General features: G+C 47.4%; 1 protein-coding gene across 4 annotated transcripts in view; it reads right to left on the reverse strand.

Annotated features, from left to right (window-relative positions):
• Positions 1 to 27,034, reverse strand: part of LNPK (lunapark, ER junction formation factor) — a 275,063-nt gene that overhangs the window by 43,614 nt on the left and 204,415 nt on the right. For all 4 annotated transcript variants that reach the window (XM_029605842.1, XM_029605843.1, XM_029605841.1 and 1 more), the window contains 2 exons: positions 25,847 to 25,952; positions 14,962 to 15,032 (listed from right to left, as the gene is read on the reverse strand). In XM_029605842.1, coding sequence (XP_029461702.1) covers positions 14,962 to 15,032; positions 25,847 to 25,952 — 177 coding nt within the window. The remainder of the gene's footprint in view (positions 1 to 14,961; positions 15,033 to 25,846; positions 25,953 to 27,034) is intronic.

Consider the following 27,034-nt stretch of genomic DNA (forward strand, 5'->3'; position numbering starts at 1 on the left):
TACTAATCTTCCTTGCAAAAGCTGTTATGGATGTGTGTACTGACACTCAGTGAAAAGTGAAACAGGATTCCCCTGACCGATTGATAGTAGCTGGAGACCGCCAGCATTCCCAACCGGAAGGCGTTGACACCTGGTAGAGTGTACGCTCTTATGGAAACAGATGACATGGCTTACCTTGAATCGGTGAAACCCATGTACACAGGCAGCTGGGCGGGATGCTGAGTCCATCTGTCTACACTAAGGAAAAGGAGATTATCAGGTAAGTAATCTCAACATTTCCTGGCGTGTAGCCAGATGGACTCAGAACGAATGGGATGTACAAAAGCTTTACTCCCAGCCTGGGCAGGAGGCTGCCTGAGGACCATATAGTACCGCCCTCACAAATGCTGAGTCCTCCCTGGCCTGGACATCCAGATGGTAGAACCTGGAGAAGCTTTGGAGGGAGGACCACGTCGCCGCTTTACAGATTTCTGCAGGCGACAGCATCCTGGATTCTGCCCAAGATGCCGCTTGTGCTCTGGTAGAATGAGCCTTGACTTGTAGAGGCGGAGACTTCCCGGCCTCCACGTAAGCTGCTCTGATAACTTCTTTAATCCAGCGGGCGATGGTGGGCGGAGAGGCCGCTTCCCCTTGTCGTTTCCTGCTGTGCAGGACGAACAGATGGTCTGTCTTTCGTACGTCCTCTGTCATGTCCAGATATCTGGGCAGCAATCTGCCTATGTCGAGATGGTGTAGCAAACGCCCTTCTTCAGAATTCTTCAAACCCGCCGTGGTAGGCAAGGATATAGTTTGATTAAGGTGAAATTGTGAGACCACTTTAGGTAAAAAGGAGGGAACCATGCGAAGATGGATAGCCTCTGGAGTGATTCTCAAAAAGGGATCCCGGCAGGACAGTGCTTGTAGCTCTGAGACGCGGCGTGCTGAACACACCGCCAATAGGAACACCATCTTCAAGGTTAGATAACGAAGAGACAGGCCCCGGAGGGGTCTGAAGGTGGATCCCGCGAGGAAATCCAAAACAAGGTTGAGGTTCCACAAAGGCACTGGCCACTTCAGTGGCGGACGAATGTGCTTGACTCCTTTCAGGAAGCGAGAAACATCTGGGTGTTTGGCAATGGTCTTGCCATCCCTCCTGGGACCATAGCAAGACAGTGCCGCCACCTGCACTTTGATGGAGCTGAGGGAGAGACCCTTCTGAAGCCCATCCTGCAGGAAATCCAGAACAATAGGAATTGTGGTCGCATGTGGATTGGTGCCATGAGCATCGCACCATGCTTCAAATACTCTCCAGATCCTTACATAGGTGAGGGATGTGGAAAACTTGCGAGCTCGGAGGAGTGTATCTATCACGGGCTCCGAGTAACCTCTTTTCTTCAGTCTAGCCCTCTCAATGGCCAGACCGTAAGAGAGAATTGAGCTGGATCCTCGTGGAGGATGGGACCTTGACGTAGAAGGTCCCGGAGAGGAGGCAGGGGAAGGGGCTCCCCTGCCAGTAGTCTTCTCATGTCTGCGTACCAGGGTCTTCTTGGCCAGTCTGGTGCCACTTGAAGAACTAGGCCTCGGTGTTTCTGAATCTTGTGAATGATGACGCCCAGCAGAGGCCACGGAGGAAAGGCGTATAGCAGAGTCCCTGGAGGCCATGGCTGAACCAGGGCATCGATTCCGTGTGAGAACGGGTCGCACTTGCGGCTGAAGTATCTGGGTACTTGAGTATTGGACTTGTCTGCCAGTAAATCCATGTCTGGAATCCCCCAGTGATCCACAATCATCTAGAAGGCTGTGGGTGACAGCTGCCACTCTCCCGGATTTAGACTTTCTCTGCTGAGGAAGTCTGCCGTGGTGTTGTCCTTCCCGGCAATGTGGACGGCGGAGATGTCCTGAAGATTCGCCTCTGCCCAAACCATCAGTGGGGCGATCTCCAGAGATACTTGTTGGCTTCTGGTTCCGCACTGATGGTTGATGTATGCCACTGTGGTGGCGTTGCCGGACATCACTCTGACTGCTGTGTTCTTCAGTCTGTGAGCAAATCGAAGGCATGCCAATCGGACTGCCCGAGCCTCTAGACGGTTGATGTTCCACCGCCCTTGTGCGGTAAGTCCTTCGCAGTGTGCACCCCAGCCGCTCAGGCTGGCATCTGTGGTGAGCAGAGTCCACGTGGGGGAGGACATCCTCGACCCCTTGCTCATGTGGTCGGACTGCAGCCACCACCGTAACTGCGTCCGGACTCTGGCAGGCAGAGGTAGGTGCGTGGAATAGCTCCGTAGACGAGGGCTCCAGCGAGAGAGCAGGGAGTGTTGTAGAGGTCTCATATGGGCCCTTGCCCAAGGTACCACTTCCAGGGTGGATGCCATGAGACTGAGAACCTGCAGGTAATCCCAAGCTACGGGCCGACTGCTGCCCATCAAGTACTGGATACGCGTCTGAAGTTTTAACCTTCTCTTGGTAGTGAGACTGACTGTGTCTGCCTGGGTGTTGAACTGTACTCCCAGGTATTCCAGTGACTGGGAAGGCTGAAGGCAACTCTTGCTGAGGTTGATCACCCAGCCCAAGCTTTCCAGAAGGGCGATCACTCTGTCGGTTGTCCGATGGCTCTCCTCTCGTGATTTCGCCCTGATCAGCCAATCGTCTAGGTAGGGATGGACCAGAATTCCTTCCCGTCTGAGAGCCGCTGCTACCACGACAACCACCTTGGTGAAGGTCCACGGTGACGTGGCCAATCCGAAGGGCAGAGCCCGGAATTGGAAGTGGTGCCCCAGAACCTTGAAGCGTAGGTAGCGCTAATGATCCGGATGGATCGGGATATGCAGGTAGGCTTCCGACAAGTCTAATGCCGTGAGGAATTCTCCTGGCTGTACTGCGGTCTTGATGGAGCGCAGAGTTTCCATGTGAAACCTCGGGACCCGTAAGTATCGATTGACTGACGAGGTCCAGCACAGGCCGAAAGGTGCCCCCTTTCTTGGGTACCATGAAATAAATGGAATAGTGTCCAGAATTCACTTCCCAGGCAGGTACTGGGATGATGGCTTTCAAGGACAGGAGCCTTGCCAAGGTAGCTTCCAATGCCACCTTCTTGTGTATGGGACATGAAGATTCCACAAACTTGTCCGGAGGGAGATGATGAAAGTCCAGATAATACCCCTCTCGGATGATGGCGAGGACCCACTGGTCCGACGTAATCTCGACCCATCTGGGGTAGAAGAGGGTTAACCTGCCCCCTATGGCTCCGTCCCCCAGATGGATCGGCGGATTCTCATTGTGAGGCGCGGCCGGGACCTGAGCCCGGACCTGCTCCCCTCTTGCGCTGCTTGGTCCGAAAGGACTGATTCCTGGTCTGAGGACGAGGTGCCTGGTAGCGACTCCTGTAGGGAACGAAGCGCTGTGAACTCCTGCCCCTGGAGGGCCTTGGAAAGGCACCCTGGCCCCTTCTGAACCGATCTTCCAGCAGTCTAGGCACTGGAGAGGCGCCCCATGTACTGGCCAGTTTATCAAGGTCGCTGCCAAATAGGAAAGAGCCCTTAAAGGGCAATCTGGTGAGGCGAGTCTTTGAAGGCACATCAGCTGACCACTTCCGGATCCAGAGCTGCCTCCTGGCGGCTACGGATGATGAGATCCCCTTGGCTGTTGTCCGGACTAGATCTGATGCAGCATCCGTGAGGAACGAGAGCGCGGACTCCATGTCAGCTGCTGGAGCGTTGTTCCTGACCTGTGACAAACAGGCACGCGTCACCACTGTGCAGCAGGTTGCAATCCGCAAAGAGAGAGCTGCCACCTCAAAGGTCTGTTTCAGAATGGCGTCCAGTCACCGGTCATGAGGCTCCTTGAGGGCCGTCCCCCCTTCAACTGGAATGGAAGTGCGCTTGACCACAGCGCTAATCAAGGCGTCCACCTGAGGGCACGCCAGCAGTCCTGGATGACCGGTGCCAATGGGTACATGCCCATCAGGGCCCGGCCCCCTTTGAAGGAAGCCGCTGGTACCGCCCATTCTAAATCTATCAGTTGTGCTGCTTGCAAGAATAGAAAATGGCGGGCTGTAGGACGAAGACCTTCCAGCAGGGAGTTCTGCGCAGAGGGTACCGTAGCGCTAGGACCTGTAATATCCAACTCCGCCAGACACTGAGACACCAGGTCGGAGAGATCCTCCTTAGGATCTCTCCGACCTGGTGTCGGATGTATGGCTCAATCCCTGGGGGAAGTTCCCCCTCGCCCGGGAGTTCGGACTCGTCCGGTGAAAACTCCTGGTCTGACTGATCTGGGCTGTCCAGCGGCGGGAGGTCCTGCTCACGATAAGGGCGTGAGGGTCTAGAAACAGGATCCGCAGGAGCCGCCACCGCAGCAGCCGCCGCAGTCGCGGCCACCGCAGGTACCGCAGGAACAACAGGAACAGCAGGAACCGCAGGGCCTGGATGGGAAGCAGTTTGCATCTGTACAAAGGCATGAATCCCCTTAAAGAGATCCACCCAGGAAATTGAAGCAGCCTCTAATCGCCGGGGTACAAGATCCCCCGGGATTCCCGATTGGTCGAGACTGCCCGCTAAATCCGGGGTAGCCCCTGGGGAACTGTCAGCAAATCGCGGCTGAGACTGGTCCTGGCCCGAGGGTCCCACGGCCTCCTCACATTGGGCACATAGGGAGTCTGGCTCTTCACTGTGCGTGGCTCAAAGCTGGGATGCAGAGCAGAGGCAGAGGGCTTTAATGCCGGAGGCAGGCGGCGCCCCCGCTGAAGATGCTGAGGCGTTCTGTTCCATTGAAAAGTATGCGCTGAATGAAAAGCGGCCACAATATACGCTTAAGAGAACAGGCGCACAATAATAATATGCGACAGCAATATGCGCTTAATACAACAGGCGCTCAATAATAATATGCGGCAGCAATATGCGCTTAATACTACAGGCGCTCAATAATATGCGGCAGCAATATGCGCTTAATACGACAGGCGCTCAATAATATGCGGCAGCAATATGCGCTTAATACGACAGGCGCTTAAGAACGCTAAATGATATGCAATACGCTCTCAGCAATAGGCAGTCATGAATACACGCTCAATTGAATGCAATATGCTCTCAGCTATAAGCGGTTAGCAATACCCGCTCAATGGTATTCAATAGGCTCTCAGCAATAATAAGCGGTTAGCAATTCCCGCTCAATGGTATTCAATAGGCTCTCAGCAATAATAAGCGGTTAGCAATACATGCTCAATGGCATTCAATGGGCTCTCAGCAATAGGCGGTTAGCAATACACGCTCAGTGGTATGCAATATGCTTTCAGTAATAAGGCAATATACGCACAAGGAGTAATAGAGCTGCGCCTATTACGGGCGCTCAATACCTGAACAAGGCCCACAAAATGGCGCCCTCCACGGCGTGCCACGCCGCCGATCCTCTGTTCCTCGGAGACCAGAAATAAGAGATGTACGCCTTACCTGAACCGCGGCGCTTCCCGGCTGGAACCCGGGCGGTCTCCGGCTGCGGGGGGAGAGGGCAAGTACCTTCACCGCCGCGTTTGAGGATATGCACCCGCTGCCTTGTCCACGCCGGGACCGAGGCACCTCGTATGCCTCACCCGAACCTCGCCTGGGGGCTATGTCCCTGCTGCGATTCGGCCACCGGACCGAGGACTTAACCCTCCGGGGGATCACGGAAATCACCCCGGGAAACTCTACTGGGGGAGGGACCTTAGGGTATCACCGCAGGAGTGCGGGGCTCGATGTTGTAGAAGTTGTAGTTGAAAGAAAGTAGAAAGTAGAAAATAGAAAGTAGATTTGGAAAACATGCTCAGCGAGCGTGCAGGCTCTCCAAACTGCTTTGGAGACGGAAATTACTAAGTTGCTACGCTTCCTGTGGGGGTATATATACACCCGTGCTGACGTCAGATCCGTCTCCAACTGCTAGCACGCGGATACTATACAGGTGATTAAAATTGCATTTTTTTAAACTGCGTTTATTACATCCCTTGAAACAGTCTTCCTCTTCTAGAGTTTAGGTTATTCAAGCAATAGTCTGTACTCATCTTAACCATTGCAATTCTCTATATGATGGGTTGCTGAAATACCTGTTGCAAGTTTTGCAACTTATTCAAAATGCTGTGTGGTTAGGGTGGTTTTTGAATTAAAATATGATTAAAGTATTTCTCCTTATTTCAAAAAGTTGCACTGGCTCAAAAGAGTGGAGTTTAAGTTACTTGTTTTGATTCACAAATCATTGTATTCTGAATCCTTATCTAAAAAATGTTTTCCTTTTATGTACCCTCATGATCTTTGCGTTCAGCCACAGTGCATGATGGTGGTTTCACCAATTTGAGTAGCAAGAGTAGCTCTAGTAGAGCTCAAAGCATTGTCTATATTAGGAGCAGATTTATGGAACTCTATTCCTATTGAATTACACCAAATATCTAATATAACATTTTGGAAGACACCGAAAACCTTTGTTCTCAAATGCTTTTAGGCATTGATTTTATGACTTGTTTTACTATGTTTGTATTTATCTTTTGTATGTTGATTGCAATCCATAGTGGAGTTTACAAATTACAGACCATAAATTGCTGAATAAATAAAAAGACTATGGGAAAATACAAAACGCTCTGCTATGACATACATGGATAGCTAAATATTTAGCCTCCTTCAAATGCTCGCTTAAATGAATTTTTAGAGGCTTTGTTTTTTTTTTTAAGATTTAGTACAGGAGATTGTTCATAATTGCTCTGGAATAGCAGCTTGACAGTTTTCTGTCACAGGAGATATATTTATTTATTTAAAATCTTTTCTATACCGTCGTTAAGCGGGTGCCATCACAACGGTTCACAATAAGGCAAAAAACGATGTTGTCTAAAGTGTCTAGAATTCTAACTCTTAAACAGGTACCATCAAAAATACTGTAACATAATATCATAATAAATACTATTGGATGAGTGTTATAAGTCATGTCCAGTTTTTCTAACTCCGTTATAAGATTGGTGTTGCTTAACTAGTTCTTTGTTGTTTAAAATAAAAGAAGAATTTAGAATATAGAAGATAAGACACACTTTAAGAAGAAAGGTGTGTGTGTGTGGGAGTTTGCCTGACCGCAACTAACATTTCCCTGGGTTCTACTCTCAATTCTCTTTGTGGAATGCTTGCTTAAAATAGCCATGTTTTTAGATTTTTTCTGAATGTTTTGATGTCTCTTTCCAATCTGATTTCTACCGGCATGGTGTTCCATTTTATAGGTCCTGTTTCTCTCCGCTTGCCGATACCGAACATAATTACCCGATTGTTTAGAGGACGACAATTTTTCTTGGATAATTCACACCCTTTTAAAGCATACTGTACTGCCCTTAACTCAAGGAAATGTATCTGATGAAATCTTTCCTGAGCAGACCAAGGCCCTGGATGACAGCTCCTCTATAGATCCCTCCTCAGCACAGGCTGGATACATCCATGGCTAGGACAATTTGTATCTGAGTAATTTGGGAAGGGAATTCACTTAGCCAGATTGGAAAGAATCAGATATCAGGAAAGGGCCCCTTAGGAGTGTAGAGATGCAGATGCTGTCTCAAAGAACCTGAGTGACTTGATTCCAAACCTTAAGGTCTACTGGGTTCTTCATATGAGGAGATATGCCATAGGAGTAACGTGCACTGTTGATGCCATTAGGCCCAACCTCAGCATGTTCCATGCTGAAACCTGTAGACTCATTCTTGTCCTCTCCGCAACAGTTATCAATGTGTGAATCTTGCAAGAGGAAAGCTCTCACCCAAGTCATGTCTAGCAGCACCCTATATAAATCCAATTGAAATGACAAGCTCAAATGAGACAGAGTGGCTGGTGACAAACCCTAGCAACTCCAGCATCCAAATGATTTTGCTTATTAATTCTGAAGCACCCCCTTTAGATGTACTCTTGACCAGCCAATTATCCAGATAAACACACACGTGATACTAACACCAGACAAAGGATAGAACACATTACTGAAGGTGATGTTTTCCTACTACAAATCAGATTTTCTGTGACCAGGAAAATATCTGTATTGGTGTAACCATCCTTCAGATCTAGAGTACATAGCGAGTCCCCTTTTGTGAGAAAGGTAATCAAAGTGCCCAGAGAAACCATCTTGAACTTTTCCTTTTTTTCAAGAACTTATTCAAAACCCTCAGGTTTAGGATGGCACAGTTCTTTTTTTTTTTTCTAGACCAGGATATACTGGTCTAGAAAATCCTCCTTCCTCTGGTGGAATGAGCTTGACTGCATAAGCCTCTTAACAGAAGGAGAACTCCTTTAGTAGCAATTCCTGACCCTAGAATACTGACTAAGCAGGCTTTGGTGAGCAATTTTGGAATAAGTCCAATAAACGTAATCTGCTTCCTTTTTGAACTGCACTGAGAATACAATTGAAAGTTATTCTGAGCCAATAGCTCACGGAAAATTTTAGCCTTCCTCAAATAAGAACATAAGAATATGCCATACTGGGTCAGACCAAGGGTCCATCAAGCCCAGCATCCTGTTTCCAACAGTGGCCAATCCAGGCCATAAGAACCTGGCAAGTACCCAAAAACTAGGAAGGTTCTCTGCCAGAGATAACAGGATACTGGCTACGATATTTTCAATCCAGTCAAAACACCATCCCAGATTTTATTTGTGGCTTTGGGGCCCTCTGGTACCTTGGTTGAGCATGAGGATCCTGTTGCTGATGGAACAGAGCAGAAGAAAAACTCCTCAGCTAAAAGCCATGCTCCTCAGTGCCCCACTAGGGTACCTCCTGGTTGAGTAAGGCGGATCTAAAGTGGCAGTGGTAAAGGTGTAAAGCATTGCAGTGGTCTTTAACCTGAGCCAACACTTCCTTGCTCTTCTCTCCAAAGATTCTCCCCTTGCAAGGCAAGTTAGCAAATCTTTCCTGGACATTCAATTGGAGGTCTGAGGCCCACAGGCAGGTAAGCCTGAGGTTGCAAATACCCACAGCAGAGATTAAGAACATTAAAACATAAGAAATTGCCATACTAGGTCAGACCAAGGGTCCATCAAGCCCAGCATCCTGTTTCCAACAGTGGCTAATCCAGGCTACAAGTACCTGGTAAGTACCAAAACACTAAGCAGATCCCTTGCTACTGATACCAGTAATAGCAGTGGCTATTCACCAAGTCAACTTGATTAATAGCAGTTAATGGACTTCTCCTACAAGAACGTATCCAAACCTTTTTTTAAACCGAGCTACAGTAACTGTACTAACCACATCTTCTGGCAACAAATTCCAGAGCTTAATTATGCCTTGAGTGAAAAATAATTCTCTCAATTAGTTTTATATGTGCTACTTGCTAACTTCATGGAGTGCCCCCTAGACCTATTATCCAAAAGAATAAATAACTGATTCACATTTACTTACTCTAGACCTCTCAATTTTAAAGACCTCTAATATATCCCTCCTCAGCCATCTTTTCTCCAAGCTGAACAGCCCTAACCTCTTTAGCCTTTCTTCACAGGGGAGGTGTTCCATCTTATCTTATTTTGATTGCCCTTCTCTGCACCTTCTCCAGTGCAACTATATCTTTTCTGAGATGCAGTGACCAGAATTGTAAACAGTACTCAAGATGTGGACTCACCATGGAGCAATATAGAGGCATAACGACATTTTCCGTTTTATTCACCATTCCCTTCTTAATATAATTACTACATTGTTTGCTTTTTTGACTGCTGCAGCACACTGAGACGATGATTTCAATGTATTATCCACTATGACGGGTCCAAAGTATTGGAAGAGAGATGCTGCAGGGTCTCATGATCCTTCAACTGAGTCACAGCATCCCTCATCTTGTCACCAAAAAGGTTGCCACCAGTACAGCGCAGGTCTGCGAGCATCTCCTGCACCTCCAGGCAGAGGTCTGAGGCCCTAAGCCAGGCCATCCAGTGATACACAGGCATTATGACAACCTCCATTTTATTTGCCATTCCCTAACATTGTTTGCTTTTTTTGACTACCACAGTATACTAGGCCGACAATTTCAATGTAATATCAACTATGACACCCAGATCTTTTTCCTGGATGGTAACTCCTAATATGGAACCTAACATCATGTAACTACTGCATGGGTTATTTTTCCCTACATACATCTCTTTGCACTTGTCCACATTATATTTCACCTGCCATATGGACACCCAATCTTCCAGTCTCACAAGGTCCTCCTGCAATTTATCACAATCCACTTATGACTTAACTACTCTGAATAATTGTGTCATCTTCAAATTTGATCACTTCACTCGTCGTACCTCTTTCCAGATCATTTATAAATATATTAAAAAGCATCGGTCCAACTATAATTCCTGGAGGCATTCCACTGTTTATCTTTTTCCACTATGAAAACAGACCATTAATCCTGTTTCCTGTCTTTTAACCAGTTTGCAATACACAAGAGGACATCTTCGCCTAGCCATGACATTTTAGTTCTCTTAGAAGCCTCTCATGCGGGACTTTGTCAAACACCTTCTGAAAATCCAAGTACACCACATCTACCGGTTTGCCTTTATCCACACATTTATTCATCCCTTCAAAAAAAAATGTAGCAGATTTGTGAGGCAAGACTTTCCTTGGGTAAATCCTCGCTGGCTGTGTCCCATTAAAATCATGTCTATATGTTCTGTGATTTTATTCTTTATAGTGGTTTTCACTATTTTTCCCAGCACTTAATTCAGGCTCACCAGTCTATAGTTTCCCAGATCACCACTGGAGCCCTTTTTATATATTGGGGTTACACTGACCACCATCCAGCCTTAAGGTACAACGGATGATTTTAAATAAGTTACTTGTAAACAGGTCTGAAATTTCATCTGAGTTCCCTCAGAACCCTGGGGTGTATACCATCTGGTCCAGGTGATTTGATATTCTTCAATTTGTCAATCTGGCCAATTATATCTTCAAGGTTCACTGTGATGTGTGTCAATTCATCTGAATATTCAACCTTGAAAACAGTCTCTGGAACAGGTATCTCCCAAACATCCTCCTGGGTAAACACTGAAGCAAATAATTCATTTAGTCTTTCTGCGATGGCCTTATCTTCCTTAAGTGCCCCATTAACCCCTCGATCATCTAACAGTCCAACCGACCATCATAGGCTTTCTGCTTCAGACATTAAGTTTTTATTATGAGTTTTTGCCTCTATGGCCAACTTTTCAAATTCTATTTTAGCTTGTCTGATCAGTATTTTACATTTAACTTGCCAATGCTTATTCCTATTTTCTTCGTATAGATCCTTCTTCCAATTTTTGATTGAAGATCTTTAGACTAAAATAGCCTCTTTCACTTTACCTTTTAAGCATACCGGCAATAGCTGTTGCTCATTAAATTCACGAGCCTTCTGGACACAAATTGCCTTCTTGTTCACAGGAGCTATTGCAACCACCAATGAAGGTAGGAGCAGATTTCCAAACCACATAATCCTGAGACTGCGGGTTCAATGAGAGAGAGCATTGAAGAGGACACATGTGCCCTTGTCCATGGCACCACTTTCAGGGTAGCTGCCATCAAATAGAGTACTTCTAGGTAGGACCACACCTTCAGGCGTATAGTGTATCAACTGACGCACCTGAGACATCAATCTCTGGATCCGAAATTCCAGTAGGAAAACTCTGTCCTGTCCCAGGTCGAACCAGACCTCCCAGATACTCCAACTGGGCTGGCTGAAGATTACTCTTGGTGAGGTTCTCCACCCAACCGAGCTCCTGCAATAAGGAGATAACCTTGTGTCTCACCAGGAGGCTCTCTTCCTGAAGCTTGGCTCAAATCAGCCAGTCATCCAAATACGGGGCACCAGGATTCCTTCTTTTTGCAAGGCTGCAACTACCACCACCATAATCTTGGAAAATGTCCTGAGAGTGGTGGCTAGACCAAAAAGTAGCACCCAAAACTGATAATGGCACCCCAACACTGCAGAGTGTAGAAAGCATAGGCATTCCAACCGGATAGGAATATGAAGGTAAGCCTCTGACAGATCCAAGGGATCAGAAATTCAGACTGCACTGCCATTATTAGAGCATAAGGTTTCATTAAAAAAAAAAATAAAAAAGTCACTTTCAAGTGACAGTTGACCCTCTTGAGATTCAAGATAGACAAAAGGAGCCTTCCTTCTTGGGCACAACAAAATAGAATACCGCCTCAAACTTTGACACATGGGCACCAGGAACCACAGCCCTAAGTCTGAGAAGCCTTTGAAGCAAAAACTCCACTGCCTGCTTCTTCTGCGGGGAGTGCAAGGGGACACCATGAAAATGTCCTGAGGAATACTATGACATTCCAGTGCATGCTCTTCGTGTATCACCTCCAGGCCCCATTGGGCCAAAGTGATCTTGACCCACCTCCGATAAGAGAGACATCCCCCTATTTCCTGTTCCGGAAGGTGGGTCGGCAAATCTTCATTGGGAAGCTTGAGAAGGTCCACTACCCAAGCCCGCTATCTTGGGCTGCCAGGAACGAAAGGACTGATACCTACCAAAAGGCTGAGTCCGCTGAAACGTCATCCCTCTGTAGGAAGGTAAACACCTGGAAACGACCCCTCATACCAAAAGGGTGCTGTAACTGTTTATCCTCCAGCAACTGATGCAATGGAGACTTGCCCACTTACTGGCCAATTTCTCCAATTCACTCCCAAACAAGAGCAAGCCTTTAAAGGGCATCTTGGTAAGATTGGCTTTGAAATCTGTGTCAGCTGACCAATTTCGCAACCAGAGTTGACGCCTGGCCGCTATCACTGAAGTCACTCCTCTGGCCGAGGTCTGGACCAAATCACAGCCTGAGTCTGCTAAAAAGGCGGCAGCAGGCTCCATATCCTCTCTGGAATTCCCTCCAGTCTCCTCAACCTCCTGAGAACAAAACAAGATCTCACCATTAGGGCGCAACAGGAAGCAATCTGTAAATTTTGCGCCACTGCCTCAAAGGCTTGCTTAAGAATAGCCTCAATCCTTCTATCGTGTACAACTTTCAAGGCCCCTCCTCTATCTACGAGGATAGTCATCCGCTTAGACATAGCACATACCAGAGCATCTGCTTTGGGAAAACACAAACACTCTCATACAGCCAAATCCAGGGGGTATAGGCCTTCCAATGTCAGACGCCCTTTAAAATTTGTTTGAGACATCCCATTCCAGATCAATCACTTCCTGGATGGCATCCATCACTGGAAAAAAACAAGAGGCTTTACATAAGGAAACCAAAATGGAATTTTTCCTCTGCTCTAACATAGCATCCGAACCAGAAACACCCAGTTGTTTCAAGGTCTGGGAAATCAGGGCTGGCAGGACATCTCTTTGAAAGAACCACAACATGGTTCAATACGGTTCCAGCCCTGGAGGAATCTCCCCATCTTCCACAGAACCAGGATCTACCTCATCAGTGCCATCTAGATTCCTGTCGGGAACACCCACAGGGAGCAGAGTCGAGCCCCAGCGCTTAAGCATAGGACTGGAAGAGGGAGGAGCCACTGGCACCGGCTGAGGGTCCTTCCTGACAGAAATGGGGGAAGCGGAGGACTATGCCTGAAGAAAGGCTTGTAAGCCTTGAAAAAATTCCACCCAAGAAAAAGCAGCTGGGTCCAGACCAAGCCCAGAAGAAACTGGAGCTGGTCCCACAGAACTGCCCTCACCAGCTGAGGAGCAAGTCAAAGGAGAACCAAGATCTGGTGTCCTCCCCAGTCAATACCATGAGCAACCCATCATCAGATTAGGAAGAGCCAGGCTTAGCAAAATCTGAGGAAGACAACTCTCCCTAAGCATCTGAGCAGCGCTGACACAGGTTAGAAACCAGGTCAGGCTGAGAAGCCCTAACATGAAAGGCAACAAATATAGGAAGTCGCTTAGATTTCTTGCATACCGGAACCATTGCTGCAGTAAACGTGTGTCTGAACAGCCTGAGTTCAAAAATGAAATGCACCCAAAAAAATAAGCGCCTAGAAGACAGCGTGGCAAAGCACATGTACAACCTGTGTGCTAAGTTAAGTGTGTAAAAAAGTCTGTGTATATAAAAAGTACGCCCAAAAACAGAGTGCAGACCTGACACTGCACACCGATGGCCGGCCTATAGAGGGCAGAACACACACAAGAGCACACGAAAACAGCTGCTGTGGCCTATCACACAACATGCAAGAACAGTCTATGTGTGGGACCTAGCCCACCAGGGGCTGCTGAACCCGCCAGGCCCCAACAGGAGCGGGAACAAACATCAGCATGGCGCACTGAGAACGGAGACCAGAGGAAGTCCTGAAACCCCTCTGTCTGATTCAGATAAATTTTTTTTTTTTAAACCTTACATGAGCTCAGCGCTTACAGGCTAAGTACAGAGACAGTCTCCGGTTGCGGGTGGAGAGGTCATCTGTCCTCACTGCCTCACTTGGCCTCCTGCACCCAGTGCCTTTCAGCTGAATTAGCAGATAAGTCCATACCGGAAAACCCAGGTACCAGACCAAGGCACATCTCTAAGGGACCATGGAATTCGCCTCAGGAATTCTCAACTGGGGAAGGGACCCTTTAGGTATCTTTTCCTGAATTTAGAATTTCAATTTTCTCCTTAATCCCCACAGGGAGATGCACGTCCACCATCTGCTGGAGACTGAGAATACTGGCAGACTGGGGTCACTGCAGGTTATATATACTGTGATGTCGGCTTGTTCCGTCTCCATCTGCTGGCAGGGGAGCATAAACCCACTGGTTCTGAGTCCATCTGTCTACACGCTAGGAAAATGAATTTACTGATTTTTTTCTTAGTTCTCTCTCTAGAGAGATAGTTTTCCTCCTATATCTGCATGACAATATAACACTGTTTCTATTCAATATAGACTTCCTTTTAAAAGGAATGCATTGCTGCATTGACACTTTCCCCTGTTTCCAAGTGATATTTTCTATTGACCTTGGTCAACTTCATAGTACAGCAGAGGTACAGATATAGGATACATACAATCATATAGCAATTAGACCAGAAACAGACTGATCCTAAATTGTTTATGATTCTTACCAATGTATTCAAACTCCTCTTTTAGAGCCATGCCATTATGAGAAAAGCACTGTTGGCATATAAGGGCATATCTGAAGAAAAATAAGCCAAAATATAAAATGTAGCACACTGTTTCATATTGTCTTGTGTTAAAACTCTATATCATTTGTTTCACAAAGACATATGCCACAAAATGGCTAATGCCTTATTTTTAACCAATTTGTTAGTAAATAGAAATTACAGATATTAGGCTGATTAAGAGCATAAAACAAAATTCACAATAAATCCAATTTGTACTCCCCATATTATGAATATAGGAACTTCAATTATCTACTAGATAAGTTTTAAGTTCAATGAAGGAAGTCCAGTAGTGATAACTTTATATCATGCATGCCAGCTTTGTATTAAACTGTGCTAAAAAATTTTTACTCCTGATACCAAAAATTTAGTTATACATGCTGTAATGCCTGATGGGAACACAAAACAATTGTTTAAGACTGGCTTGGTTTAAGAAATCTATAGGGACCTTCATTTTTTTTTTAATTTCATTTTATTTTTACAGTTTCCCCTGGAATTTCAGGGTTTATCATCACAAGAACAAAAACAGGAGAAAATACATGGAAAAAAGTGACTCATTTTTCTGGATAAATATCTGAGTTTATTTTGGTGCACAGAAGCTAGGACAATAAAAACAATATTCATCAGATTCTCCAACTCAACAGCATTACCATCTGCTCCCCATCCTCTGCCTAGCATGTCCTCTGCCACACACTCCTCTGCCCCCACCCACCTGTTGTCACAGCATTCCTCCTTACTATTGGTGGCTCCAGGTATCTCCTCCCTCTTTCAGCAGCAGATTGCTGAGGCACCCGGGCTCTGCAGCACTGCATTTTTTTGTGGGGCCAGGCAGCTTGCTGGGAAGTGCTTCTTGTGGGCATGGCCCTCTTCAAATGCTACACTGGTGTTATCAAGCAGCAGGCATTTTGGCTGCTTGGTGAGAGGGGGAGGTGGGACTTGAAACAGCACATCAGTGGCACAGGGGGATGAACACTTCGCTAAGGCGGGGGGGGGGGGGGGGGGGCGCGGGGACTTGAAATGCTACAGGTGTTTTGGTCCACACTAGATTCCAGCAGTTAGAGGTCTTGAGATGCTGCATCTCTGGAGCTGCTCTTTAATCTACCTAAAAATGAGGGTGAAAATAGTTTTAAACCAGTTGTCACTTTTGGAAAAATCTGGAAATGTATGGGTCAAAACTGGTTTAAACTGAAAATGAAGGACCCTAATAAATCTAGTACTTGGAGCAAAATTTGAACTTAGGAACGTCTTTAAAGATTATTTTATGCTTTCAGGAATTAGCATCATATACTTTAGATTAAAGAGATTATAGTGAGCAACTTTACAAGAGAAAGTTTAGCTAATTTGTATGTTTGAAGGGACAAGGGAATATGGAAATTCTATTTTTTTTTTTTTTTTTACTGTTATTCCATTTTAACAATTTAAAGAAGCTTTGCTTTCAAAAAGAATAAATGAAAAAAAATCATTAAGGAGTCCAACACACTGCAGCTTCTTGTACCATATACCTAGTTGCTTATAAACATTAGTTAACTGTCTTCATGAAGACTTGGAAATGATCATGATTTGAAAAACTGATCTTGAAGGTGCAATGTTATAAGTAGTAACTGGAGTTTAAACTATGCCTCTAGCAGTTTTGACTAATCTGTAGCCATCTCCAAAATAAAATGAGGTTAATAGTACAAAAGATTATTGTAGAGATTACTTACCTGATAATCTCCTTTTCCTTAGTGTATGCAGATAGACTCAAAACAAGTGGGTATAGTGTGCTCGTGCTAGCAGTTGGAGACGGATCTGACGTCAGCACGGGTACATATACTCCCGCAGGAAGTGCAGCAATTCAGTAATCTTCCTTGCAAAAGCTGTAGCTGACCGATCGATTAAATGAACAGGATTACCCTGACTGATTGATAGTAGCTGGAGACCGCCAGTGTTCTCAACCGGAAGGCGTCGACACCCGGCAGGGTGGATGCCCTATTATAAGAAAAAAACATGGCTTACCGTGAGTCGGCGAATTCCCCTGTATACTGGCAGCCAGGCGGGATGCTGAGTCCATCTGCATACACTAAGGAAAAGGAGATTATCAGGTAAGTAATCTCTACATTTCCTAGCGTGTAGCAGATGGACTCAAAACAAGTGGGATGTACAAAAGCTACTCCCGGACTGGGCGGGAGGCTGCCCGAGGTCCGTTCAGGATTGCCCTCGCAAATGCTGAGTCCTCCCGGGCCTGGACGTCCAGACGGTAGAATCTGGAGAAGGTATGGAGGGAGGACCAAGTCGCCGCTCTACATATCTCTGCAGGCGACAGCATCCTAGTTTCTGCCCAAGAGGCTGCTTGCGCTCTGGTAGAGTGAGCCTTGACCCATAGAGGCGGTGGTTTCCCTGCTTCTACGTAGGCTGCCTTGATAACTTCTTTGATCCAGCGGGCGATGGTTGCCCGTGAGGCCGCTTCCCCTTGCTTCTTCCCGCTGTGAAGGATGAACAGGTGGTCCGTCTTTCGTACTGCTTCTGACATTTCCAGGTATCTGGACAGTAGCCTGCCAATGTTGAGATGGCGTAGTATACGGCGTTCTTCCGACTTCTTCAAACCTTCCGTGGTAGGCAGGGATATGGTTTGGTTGAGGTGGAAGTGTGAGACCACTTTGGGTAAGAAGGAAGGAACCGTACGAAGATGGATAGCCTCTGGAGTGATTCTGAGAAACGGATCACGGCAGGACAGTGCTTGTAGCTCTGAGATGCGGCGTGCTGAGCATACAGCCAGCAGGAATACCATCTTCAAGGTTAACAAATGGAGGGACAGGCCTCGAAGGGGTCTGAAGGCGTGTCCTGCTAGAAATTCCAAAACTAGGTTGAGGTTCCACAGGGGTACTGGCCACTTCAGTGGCGGGCAAATGTGTTTGACTCCTTTCAGGAAACGTGAAACGTCTGGGTGTGTGGCGATGCTGTTGCCGTCACTCCGGGGACCGTAGCAGGATAGCGTGGCTACTTGGACCTTGATGGAATTGAGGGACAGACTCTTCTGAAGTCCATCTTGTAGGAAATCCAAAATGATAGGGATCTTCGCGGCATGTGGATTGGTGCGCTGAGTTTCGCACCAGGCTTCAGATACTCTCCAGATCCTTATATATGTTAGTGATGTCGAGAACTTGCGTGCTCGGAGGAGTGTATCTATTACCAGCCCCGAGTATCCTCTTTTCTTCAGTCTAGCCCTCTCAATGGCCAGACTGTAAGAGAGAATTGCGCTGAATCCTCGTGGAGGATGGGACCTTGCCACAGCAGGTCCCTGTGTGGAGGCAGGGGAAATGGAGTCCCTGCCAGTAGTCTTCTCATGTCATAAGAACATAACATAAGAAAATGCCATACTGGGTCAGACCAAGGGTCCATCAAGCCCAGCATCCTGTTTCCAACAGTGGCCAATCCAGGCCATAAGAACCTGGCAAGTACCCAAAGAACCTGGCAAGTACCAGTCTGCGTACCAGGGTCCTCTTGGCCAGTCCGGGGCCACTAGAAGAACTAGGCCTCTGTGCCGCTGAATCTTGTATACAATGGCGCCCAGCATGGGCCATGGAGGAAAGGCATATAGCAGGATCCCCTGCGGCCATGGCTGTACCAGGGCATCGATCCCCTGCGATAGCGGATCCCGCCTGCGGCTGAATGGGTACTTGAGCGTTGGATCTGTCCGCTAGTAGGTCCATGCCCGGTGTCCCCCACTGATCCACAATCATCTCGAAAGCTGTGGGCGACAGCTGCCATTCCCCTGGATTTAGGCTTTCTCTGCTGAGGAAGTCTGTCATGGTGTTGTCCTTCCCGGTGATGTGAACGGCGGAGATGTCCTGGAGATTTGCTTCTGCCCAAGTCATCAGGGGGCTATTTCTAGGGATACCTGTTGGCTTCTGGTTCCGCCCTGTCTATTGATGTATGCCACCATGGTGGCGTTGTCTGACATCACTCTGACCGCTCTGTTGCGAAGTCTGTGGGCAAATCGCAGGCACGCTAGCCTGACTGCCCGTGCCTCTAGTCGGTTGATGTTCTACCCCGACTCTTCTCTGTTCCACCGCCCTTGGGCGGTGAGTTCTTCGCAATGTGATCCCCATCCGTTCAGGCTGGCATCTGTAGTGAGCAGGATCCAGGTTGGGGAGGACATTCTTGACCCCCGGCTCATGTGGCTGGGTTGCAACCACCGTATCTGATTCCGCATTCTGGCTGGTAGAGGTAAGTGTACGGTGTAGTTCTGTGATCGTGGGCTCCACCAAGATAGGAGGGCGCGTTGTAATGGTCTCATATGAGCCCGCGCCCATGGTATCACCTCCAGAGTGGATGCCATAAGGCAGAGGACCTGTAAGTAATCCCAAGCTGTGGGCCGGGTGGCGCTCAGCAGGGCTTGTAGACGATTCCGGAGCTTTGATCTTCTCTTGGAGGTCAGACTGACCTTGTCTTCCTGGGTGTCGAATTGGACTCCTAGGTATTCCAGCGACTGAGAAGGCTGTAGGGAACTCTTGTTCAGGTTTACTACCCATCCTAGGCTTTCCAGAAGAGATATAACTGTTGGTTGCCTGGTGGCTCTCCTCCGGGGACTTTGCCCTGATCAGCCAATCGTCCAGGTAGGGATAGACGAGAATTCCTTCCTTCCTGAGTGACGCCGCCACTACTACTATGACCTTGGTAAAGGTTCGCGGCGTGGTGGCTAACCCGAAGGGTAAAGCTCGGAACTGGAAGTGTTGATTCAGGACTTTGAAGCGTAAATAGCGCTGGTGATCCCGATGAATTGGGATATGCAAGTAGGCTTCCGACAGATCTAGGGATGTGAGAAACTCCCCTGGCTGAATTTAATTTTTTGACAGACCGTAGAGTTTCCATGCGAAAGCTGGGGACCCGTAGGTTGTCGGTTGACCGACTTGAGGTCCAGGACGGGCCTGAAAGTGCCCTCCTTCTTGGGCACTATGAAATAAATGGAATAATGCCCAGAATGTATCTCCCCTGCAGGCACTGGGATTATGGCTTTTAGAGACAGGAGCCTCTGCAAGGTAACTTCTAGTGCCGTCCTCTTGAGGGGTGAACAAGGAGATTCCACAAACTTGTCCGGTGGGAGCCGAAGAAAGTCCAGGTAGTACCCTTCTCGGATGATGGCGAGGACCCACTGGTCCGAGGTAATCGACCCACCTGTGGTAGAAGAGGGTTAGCCTCCCCCCTATGGCTGCTACCCCCGGATGGGTCGGCTGATTGTCATTGTGGGGTGCGGCCGGGACCCGAACCCGAGCCGGTTCCCCTCTTGTTGCGCTTAGTCCGAAAGGACTGGTTCCTGGCCTGTGGACGGGGTGCTTGGTAGCGAGTCCTGTACGGGTTGAAGCGCTGCGAGTTTCTACCTCTGGATGGTCTAGAAAACGGGTGCTGGCTCCTCCTTGGCCTGTCTTCTGGTAGACGGGGATATGGAGAAGCGCCCCATTTATTGGCCAGTTTCTTGAGGTCGCTGCCGAACAGGAGGGATCCCTTAAAGGGCATTCTCGTGAGACATGTCTTGGAAGAGGAGTCGGCCGACCAATTACGTAGCCAGAGCCGCCTCCTGGCTGCCACTGCAGATGATACTCCCTTGGCTGCTGTACGGACTAGATCGGAGGCTGCGTCAGTGAGAAAGAAGAGAGCTGATTCCATTTCTTCTCCCGGGGTGTTCCTGACCTGTGATAAACAGGAACGCGTCACCACGGTGCAGCAGGTCGCAATTCGTAGGGACATGGCTGCCACCTCAAAGGCTTGTTTCAAAATGGCGTCCATGCGGTCATGTGTATCCTTGAGGGCCGTCCCCCCTTCCACCGGAATGGTGGTGCGCTTCACAATTGCGCTTACTATGGCATCTACCTGAGGGCACGCCAGCATTTCCTTAGCTGCCGGGTCTAAGGGGTACATGCCAGCCAAGGCCCAACCCCCTTTGAATGAGGCCTCCAGCCCATTCCATTCCAGATCGATTAGCTGCTGTGCTGCTTGTATGAGGGGAAAATGGTGAGTCATTTGACGCAGGCCCTCTAACAGGGGGTTCATTCTCGGTTCCCCCGGGGTGTCATGGCCCGGAAGAGCCAGTTCCGACAGGCATTGAGAGATCAGGCCTGGGAGATCCTCTTTCAGAAAGAAGCGCCTTATGGTTCGATATGGTTCAATCCCAGAGGGAAATTCTCCCTCCTCGGGGGGCTCTTCGTCTTCCTCAGGGCAATATGAATCCCCATAAGTGGGGCTTCCGGGTGGCAAGCGGCCGTGCCTAGGCCTTGAGGGTCCAGGGGCCGGGTCATCCGGTACATATGGACCCGTTCGGGGCGCAGCCTGCATTTTGACAAAGGCATGAATCCCCTTAAATAATTCCACCCAGGAAAGCAAGGCCGAATCTGGCCTTAGGGGCACCAGGTCTCTCGGGTTCCCTGGCAGCTCCCCGCTGCCTGCTAGGTCTGGGGTGTTTCCTGAGGAACTGGCAAGTACGCTGGGTTGCGACCAGTCCTGGCCTGGAGCTCCCAGGGTCTCTTCACATTGGGCACATAGGGAGTCTGCTTCCTCACACTGTGTGGCTCTGAGGTTGCATGCACAGCAGAGGCTTATGCCTGATTCTGGAGGTGACGGCTCCGCTGACGCATGGGCTCTCTTATGCTCCATCTCGTCTATTAACCCAGCTAGAGTGTGCGCTTTGTAATATGCGCGAAAGATGTGCGCCTAACAACGTGCGCCTATGAACGGGCGCTTATTATGACCGGGCGCTTATCAACTTGCGCCTATGCGTATAGCAGCGGGTGCCTAACAGAATGCGCTTAGCGACGGGCACCTAACAGTATGTGTGCTTATTGCGAACCAGGACAGAAGGCATCGGTGAGCAGACAGGCAAAATGGCGACCCCCCTTGGCGGGTTGCCACGTAGGCGGACTCTGCTACTCCTCGGTTCCTCAGAGAGGAACAAGAAAATGTACGCCTTACCTTGTCTTCGGCGCTTCCCGACTGCGACCCGGGCGGTCTCCGGCTGCAGGGGGAGAGGGTGATTACCGTCACCGCCGTGCTCGAGGAGGTGCACCCGCTGCCTCTAGGCCGCGCCCGAACTCGTCTCGCTCGGGGGCCAAGTCCACGCCAGGACCGAGGCTGCCTCTAGGCCGCGCCCGAACTCGTCTCGCTCGGGGGCCAAGTCCACGCCGGGACAGAGGCTGCCTCTAGGCCACGCCCGAGCCCTTCTCACTCGGGGGCTAGGTCCCTGCCGCGAACTGGCCACCGGACCGAGGCACTCACCTCCGAGGGACCACGGAAATCACCTCGGGAAACTCAACTGGGGGAGTGACCGAATGGTATCACCGCAGGAGTGCGGGGCTCGTCTTCAGGTAGGTTTCTTCGCAGAATTTAGTCGTTAGAATTTGGAAAAACGCTCAGCGAGCGTGGGTAGCTCCAAACTGCTTTGGAGACGGAAATTACTGAATTGCTGCACTTCCTGCGGGGGTATATGTACCCGTGCTGACGTCAGATCCGTCGCCAACTGCTAGCACGAGCACACTATACCCACTTGTTTTGAGTCCATCTGCTACACGCTAGGAAATGGAATAATTTCCACCACTAGTATTAAAAACACATTGCACCAAAAAAAAAAAAAAAAAATGTATTTTAGGAGGAAGAGACTTCAGATGCCAAATTCAAGTGAATTCTCAGTAAAGGTCAATTAAAGGTCAATTTTCGAAGGCCCATGTGGGTATCCATGTGCACGCGGTTCCCGGCACGTGCACATGGAAGCGGCTATTTTATAACATGCGCATGTTGGTGCACGCATCTTATAAAATATGATTCTCGCGCGCACATGTGCGCCAATTTTAATATCTGCACGTGGGTGGGCGGCCTCTCACGCGAGGGGGGGGGGGTGGGTTGAAGTTTGTAAAGTACATGCAGCGACGTGATCGAGCCTTTGCCCATTTCACTCCCAGTCCGCTCCAATTTATTTTAGGAGGAAGAGACTTCAGATGCCAAATTCAAGTGAATTCTCACTAGGGGTCAATTTTCAAAGGCCCTTTGGAGCAGAAGTAACTTCGGTGCGCCGGCCGGCTGCCGGCATGCACTTCACCAGGACATGGATTAATGGCCTCTGTCCAGGTGAGCTCCCCACCCCCACCCCTTTTCCTTGGCCTGGCACTTCTGCGCGTACCAGGGGTTACATGTGTGGCTGGGCCATTTCTAAAACGTGCTCGGTGCATGCACGGCCCAGCCACACACAACCCCTGGATTTTACATGTGCAGTGCTTTGAAAATTCTGGTGTAATTTGGTAAAGGGCAAAATCACTAGTCAGAAAAATCTGTTTTTTGTGGTTTGCACTCCCTCTTTCCATTATTTATTATACCAACTTTAATTTTTCTCTTCATTCCTTTAAAGATTTATTTATTTAAAAAAGTTCTTATATACCGCTAATACAATTAAGTAATTGATCTATGCTTAAAGATAAGGCGAAACAGAAACTTTCCTCTTAACGGCTACTTCAGGGAGTAAGTCTTCTGCTTCCACACTTCCAAGGTGACAATGTGTTTATTTTGCAGAGAAAACAGCTTATTCCAGGCCGACTCCTACAAATAAGCTCAGTAAACACATTGTCACCTTGGAAGTGAAGAAGCAGAAGACTTACTCCCTGTAGCAGCCGTTAAGGCAAAACACTGGCCAGGTTGGAGTATCACTACATATGAAATTTGAAAAAAGAGTAAGGTAATTAAAGGCATGAAGAAACATTGTTGAAAATAAGAGCCGTTCAACTAAAGCTAAATAATCTGGAATTGGACGGAATCTTTAAATATTAGAGCTGCAGGCTTAATTGAAGAATTCTTTGTTGCTTCCAGAGTCTTTCCCTATCTTTAAAGGAATACAGAAAAAAAAAACATTTAATAAGTTGGTATAATAAAAATTAATCGAAAGTAAGTGCAAACCACAAAAAACAGGAGCTTTTTCAGACTTGTGATTTTGCCCTCTATCAATTTAGTGAGAATTCACTTGAATTTGGCATCTGAAGTCTTTTCTTCTTAAAATATAGCTTTTAGTGCAATGTGCTTTTAAATACTAGTGGTGCAAATTATTCCAATTGTAACCTGTAATCAACAGTACTGGTATAGCAGCTACAGTGGTAATGATCAAGTAGAGTCTTGCATTAAGGTAGCAAGCCTACTCCTCATCAGGAGTTTTAGGATTACAACTTCTAGAGGAGAGTAGGCGGCACTGCACTATAATGTAACTTGATAGTTTAGGCTAACTGGAGCTGGGTTATTGGACCATTACTTGTTTATGGCATATTGAGAAAAATGAAACTGGGATGGAAGACCAAGAGAGTCAATAATCTGGTTAAAAGTAGAAAATGTCATAATTAAAAAAAGAAATCTAAGATTTTCAACATTACTGTACACAGCTTAAGACTTAATTTTCAAGTGAAAAGATCCTATAGAATAGTGTTTCCCCAAACGATGTGCCGTGGCTGGAGTGCAGGTGTGCCGCAGCTGCAATCTCATTTCCTGTAGAATGTTCTCCCCTGCCAGCAGGGGAGATCAGAGAGCAGCACTTAGCAGCTGCTCCTGCTACCCCCACTGCTGGCTCACCGCTGCAACAAACTGCACAAAGCTCTGTAGGCTTGTGAGACCTGCTGGCCCCATGCAGTTCAGAGTGCAGAGGGAGGCTGGCAAAGGAGGAAGCAGCAGCACTTGGTCAGCCTGCTCCTAGATGTTTGCTGTTCAGGGATTGGGTTAGATGAATGTACTACAGTGCGTGGGGGGGACGAGGGAAGGGAAGGTGATGCCAGGAGATGGGGGATAGGGTAGATGATGCCAGGAAGTGAGATTGAAGGAAGGGGATGCCTGGGTGTGGGAGGAAATGAAAGACTGATGATGCAGTGGGAAGAGAAGTGGAGAGAAAAGGAAAGTGATGCCAGGAAGTGAGGGAGACGGCAGATGATAATGATGCTAGGAAGTGAGGGAGAGGGCAAGTGATGCCAAGGTTGAAGGAAAAGGGAACCTAAGGCAATTGGCATGGGGAGTGGGAGGAAGAGTCAAGAGAAAGCGATGCCAGGGGATGGAGAGGGAAATTGATGATGCCAAGGGGTGAGAGAGGGGGGGGGGGTGGAGGAAGGGGGGGAGAGAATGTGATGTGAGGGGGTGGGGAAGATGTGATTATGATGCCCAGGGGAGTGAAATGGAGGGAGAGGGAAGGTGATAATGCCAGGGGGTGGGGGAGAGGGGTAGAAGGAAATGTAAGGTTGTAGTGATGGTGATTATGTTAGGGGTGAGGAGTTGGAGAGAGAAGGTGTTGCCAGGGGGTGCAGGAGAGTGGTGGAAGGAGAGGGAAAGCAATGATGCAAGGGTAGGGAAAGAGGTGGTAGAAGAGGGAAAGTAGTGATGGTGGTGGGAGAAGGAATGTGATGATGCCAAAGCATGGGAAAGAGGGTTAGAAGGAAAAGGAAGCTGGTGATGATGCCAAGGAGGTGGAGAGAGAGAAGGTGATGATGCCAGAGAGTAAGGAAGAGGGAAGGTGATTATAATACGAGGGGGGTAGGAGAGGGAAGGTGATGTCGTCAGGAGGATGGATGATAGGGAAGTGAAGATTATGCCAGGGGACAGAAATGATTATGATGCTGGGGAAAGAGGGAAGGGAGAAGGTGATAATGCCAAGGGGTAGGAGGAGAGAGAAGAGAAGAGAAAAGTGATGGGAAAGTGGATGATGTGCCACAATGAAGTAACAGAAGGTAACAGGTTAGATTAAAATGCATATAGGTTTCACTCATTCTTACCACTATTAGATCTTCAAACATGATGAATGCTGAAAATTTTATTGAATGTAGTAATGAGAGACAGTACTACCTACCTATTTTGTGGGCCATCTCCAACCAAGTACTCAACAACTCTATCCAAAGCTCCTCTTTCACGTGGAAGGACAGGTCTTGCTAGAGGTGGACCAGGAGGGTGGAGACCTAGAGGGGGAAAAATGTTTATATAGTGTTAGTCTTAAGGCTTTTTAACAACTTAATACTACTTGAAGTAGTATGTAATAGGGCAGATCAAATACAAAATAAATTTTTCTTCATCTGTATTGAACTTTCCAATGTTACCCAAACCTAATTTTGGAAAGTAATACATTATACTGAAGAACAATGGTTAATTCTGCTATTCCCTACTTCCATTTGTTCTCTGACCTTCCCTAAATACCAATCAGATACTACTATAGGGAGCAGAGGTTTGGTGAGTGGCCCTATAGGACAAGAAAATGGTCACAAGTGAAGAAATGTGCGAGTTTCATATTTTCTCCATCTCTAAAAGGATATAGCATGCTACACCCATGGCTCTGTGGAACACTTCCTTTAAATGCTCTTATTATAAATGAAATGTTTAATTAGACATTTTATATAGTACCATCGTTCCATGTCAAGATCACAGTTTAAATGATATTCATTAGGTATAAATCAGCAAATAATGACTATTACAGAGAAAGTATTCATTATCTGGCATTAACATCAATGAAAATGTTCTAATACTTATTAAAGATCAAGGACAAAAGACATGATGTACAAAAATAAATCAAATTTCACATATTCTATATTTTGCATTGAGATTCTTACAATCTCTCGATAATTTGTTTCTCAAGCATCATTTAGCATCTCGTCCTTTTTATTGAAGATCTCTACATTCTGACGTTTTAAGTTAGGTTGTATGCGTTTTTGAATAGCCACGTTTTTAGTTCATTTCAGGTAAAGATTTTCAAAGTTTTGTGCCTGCTATGGAAAACACACAATCTCTTACATGCATCAGGTATGTGCTTTGTATTGATGAAAAAGTCAGTAGTCCTTTATTTTGGGATCTTAGTGTTCTCTGCGGTGCATATGGTTGTAATGTCACACCTATCATACTGGTGTTAGAGTGAATTATTTTGAATATTACCATTAATACTTTAAAATAGATTGGGGATTGTACTGGCAGCCAGTGTAGAGAAATTAGCAATCAAATTTCCTGGATTCCAACAAGAGCCTTGCTAAGGCATTTTGTAGTATTTGTAATA

This window comes from Rhinatrema bivittatum, chromosome 6 (assembly GCF_901001135.1).
Source record: "Rhinatrema bivittatum chromosome 6, aRhiBiv1.1, whole genome shotgun sequence".
Classification (NCBI taxonomy): Eukaryota; Metazoa; Chordata; class Amphibia; order Gymnophiona; family Rhinatrematidae; genus Rhinatrema; species Rhinatrema bivittatum.